This window comes from Typha angustifolia, chromosome 10, assembly GCF_048772165.1.
Source record: "Typha angustifolia cultivar Huaian chromosome 10, ASM4877216v1, whole genome shotgun sequence".
Lineage (NCBI taxonomy): Eukaryota > Viridiplantae > Streptophyta > Magnoliopsida > Poales > Typhaceae > Typha > Typha angustifolia.
Genome location: NC_133248.1, coordinates 7,333,701 through 7,335,760, shown reverse-complemented (window position 1 = coordinate 7,335,760; position 2,060 = coordinate 7,333,701). Strand labels below are relative to the sequence as shown.

General features: G+C 39.9%; 1 protein-coding gene across 1 annotated transcript; it reads left to right on the top strand.

Annotated features, from left to right (window-relative positions):
* Nucleotides 1-930: 930 nt before the first annotated feature.
* LOC140768833 (uncharacterized) lies at nt 931-1,785 on the top strand. The gene has a single exon (XM_073109260.1). The coding sequence runs from the start codon at nt 1,102-1,104 to the stop codon at nt 1,480-1,482; it is 381 nt and encodes a 126-aa protein (XP_072965361.1). The 5' UTR covers nt 931-1,101; the 3' UTR covers nt 1,483-1,785.
* Nucleotides 1,786-2,060: the final 275 nt, after the last annotated feature.

Below are 2,060 nucleotides of genomic sequence, written 5' to 3'. Positions count from 1 at the left end.
AGCTTTGTTCCCTTCTCCCCGTCAACTTCAGATCTAGCAACTCCTCCCAGTGGCTATCGTCGGCGCTCCTCTCGGTGGCTGTTGTCAGCGCTCCCCCTGAAGCAGCGACAGCTGCTCTTCTTTGTGCTCGGATCTAGCTAAAATTAATAGAATTGTAATTTTTATGTTTGAATGAGCTTTATGATGAAAGTAGGTTTATTTGTTTGTTAACCACATTATTTATATAGAATAAATTTTAAATTTTATATAGGGTAATCGAGTTAGACGGATTGTGTTATTATGTCGTGTTAACACGACCCGTTTATTAAACGGGTTAAACGAATTGTGTTACTTGTATTGTGTTAACACGTCCCGTTTTAAACGGGTTAGACGGGTCATGTTCGTGTCTAATAAATACAACCCATTTATTAATCGAGTCGTGTTCATATTAGGGTAAAGTTGACCCAACCCAAATCTGACCCAATCTGAACCTGCTTAAACCAATCTGATTGTCACCCCTAACTCTAGCTCAATCTTGGCTCTATAGTATTGACTAAAGCAACTATTATCTTTTTTATCTTATTTAACCAAATTAAATATCAAATTCGAAGATCATTTCTGGAGACAAAGTTGTAGGGCATTGTATAAGCTCTCCAATCTAATTTTAGAAGACAAAGATATAATAAAAACATACAATTTGTTGTTTAAAATCTAATTAATATTATTTTAACTACGTTAGAAAAGATTATCCAATCCTCCGTAATTTTAAAAAAATCTTGGAATTTCACCTCTAATTTAGTTAAATATGATAAAATATATATATATATATAATTTATATTTCAGTTAAGATCAACTCATCACTTGATTAAATGCTTTAGTTAAAAGTAGTCAGATATTTTGTGAATTTGAGCGAAGGGGGTAAGATGCAATTTTCCCCTAAATTTTTCGAAGCTAAGCAAATACTAAACAAGGTAAAAGTTGGAAAACTGGTTAAGAGATAAACTAATCTAAACATGATAAAATCTCCAATTTATTCCATCTCTAGTTGGCCGCATCCTTGCCGGATCCGTGTACCCTATCAGAAAGGCATCTGAATCCCATCTCTCTCTCTCCTCCTCACCAATGGAGAAGTCACGGCACCATCTCCTCCGCCTGGTCCTCAGCTGCCGGAAGCTGACAGCGGAGGTGATGGCGCCGCCGCCGTCGGAGTCGTCGATCGTTGCGATGGCGTCGTCATGCGAGCAAGAGTTCGCCGCCGAGCAGCGCGCCCGCCTCGACCGCTTCCCGCGCTCCCGCAGCGCCTGGGATGCCCGCGTCGCCGCCCGCGTAGGGGAGAAGCTTGCCTTCCGCCTCCGCGAGATCGGCATCGCCGACCTCATCGTCGACCTCGACGTCGAACTCTCGCGGCCCCACCACTACCGCCGGCCGCTCGCCTCCCTGTTCCGATCCGTCGAGCAAGGTGGGGTTCGTGTCGGTGGCGCCGATAAGCTCCGGTGGCCCTGATCGATTCGGATCCTCTCTTATCTCTATCTCCGGCCGAAGAGAGATTAAGGTTAGGGTTTGGATTTGGTGCCAGTGGCGATAATGTAATTTTAGGTGGATCTGAGGATTTTCTTTTTCAGGACAATACTTTTTCCGGGAAGTAAAGGTGAACTTTTATACTTATTATGTGATGAAAAGATTTATTCTTTTTGACTTTAAGAAGGTTCGAATAGGGAGGAAAAATAAATGCTTAATGTCACATTTGATGCTATATGACTTGCTTTATGTATTCATATTTATTTTCACGAGAAAAATAAATTAATAATCATTCTCATGTGGTTGAAGTTTTCCCTGTTACTCTATGTTAGCCATGAAAATTTTAGCTCATTGTTGCCACCAAAGACTACAGTCTATAGAAAAAGATAGAGGAGGGAGATGACAAGAGAAAAAATAATAATAAGTTAGAAAATTGAGTACAAAGAGAGGAGAAAGAAAATTAGACATACATTCTCTTAATTATCTAATTATATTATGAAGATCTCTCTATTAGAAATTCATTTGGTCAGAAAAATATTTGAAAATCAACTAATTAACTAGAT

Excerpts from the sequence above, each read along its gene's own strand:
- LOC140768833 (XM_073109260.1), top strand. The coding sequence starts at position 1,102 with ATGGAGAAGTCACGGCACCATCTCCTCCGCCTGGTCCTCAGCTGCCGG.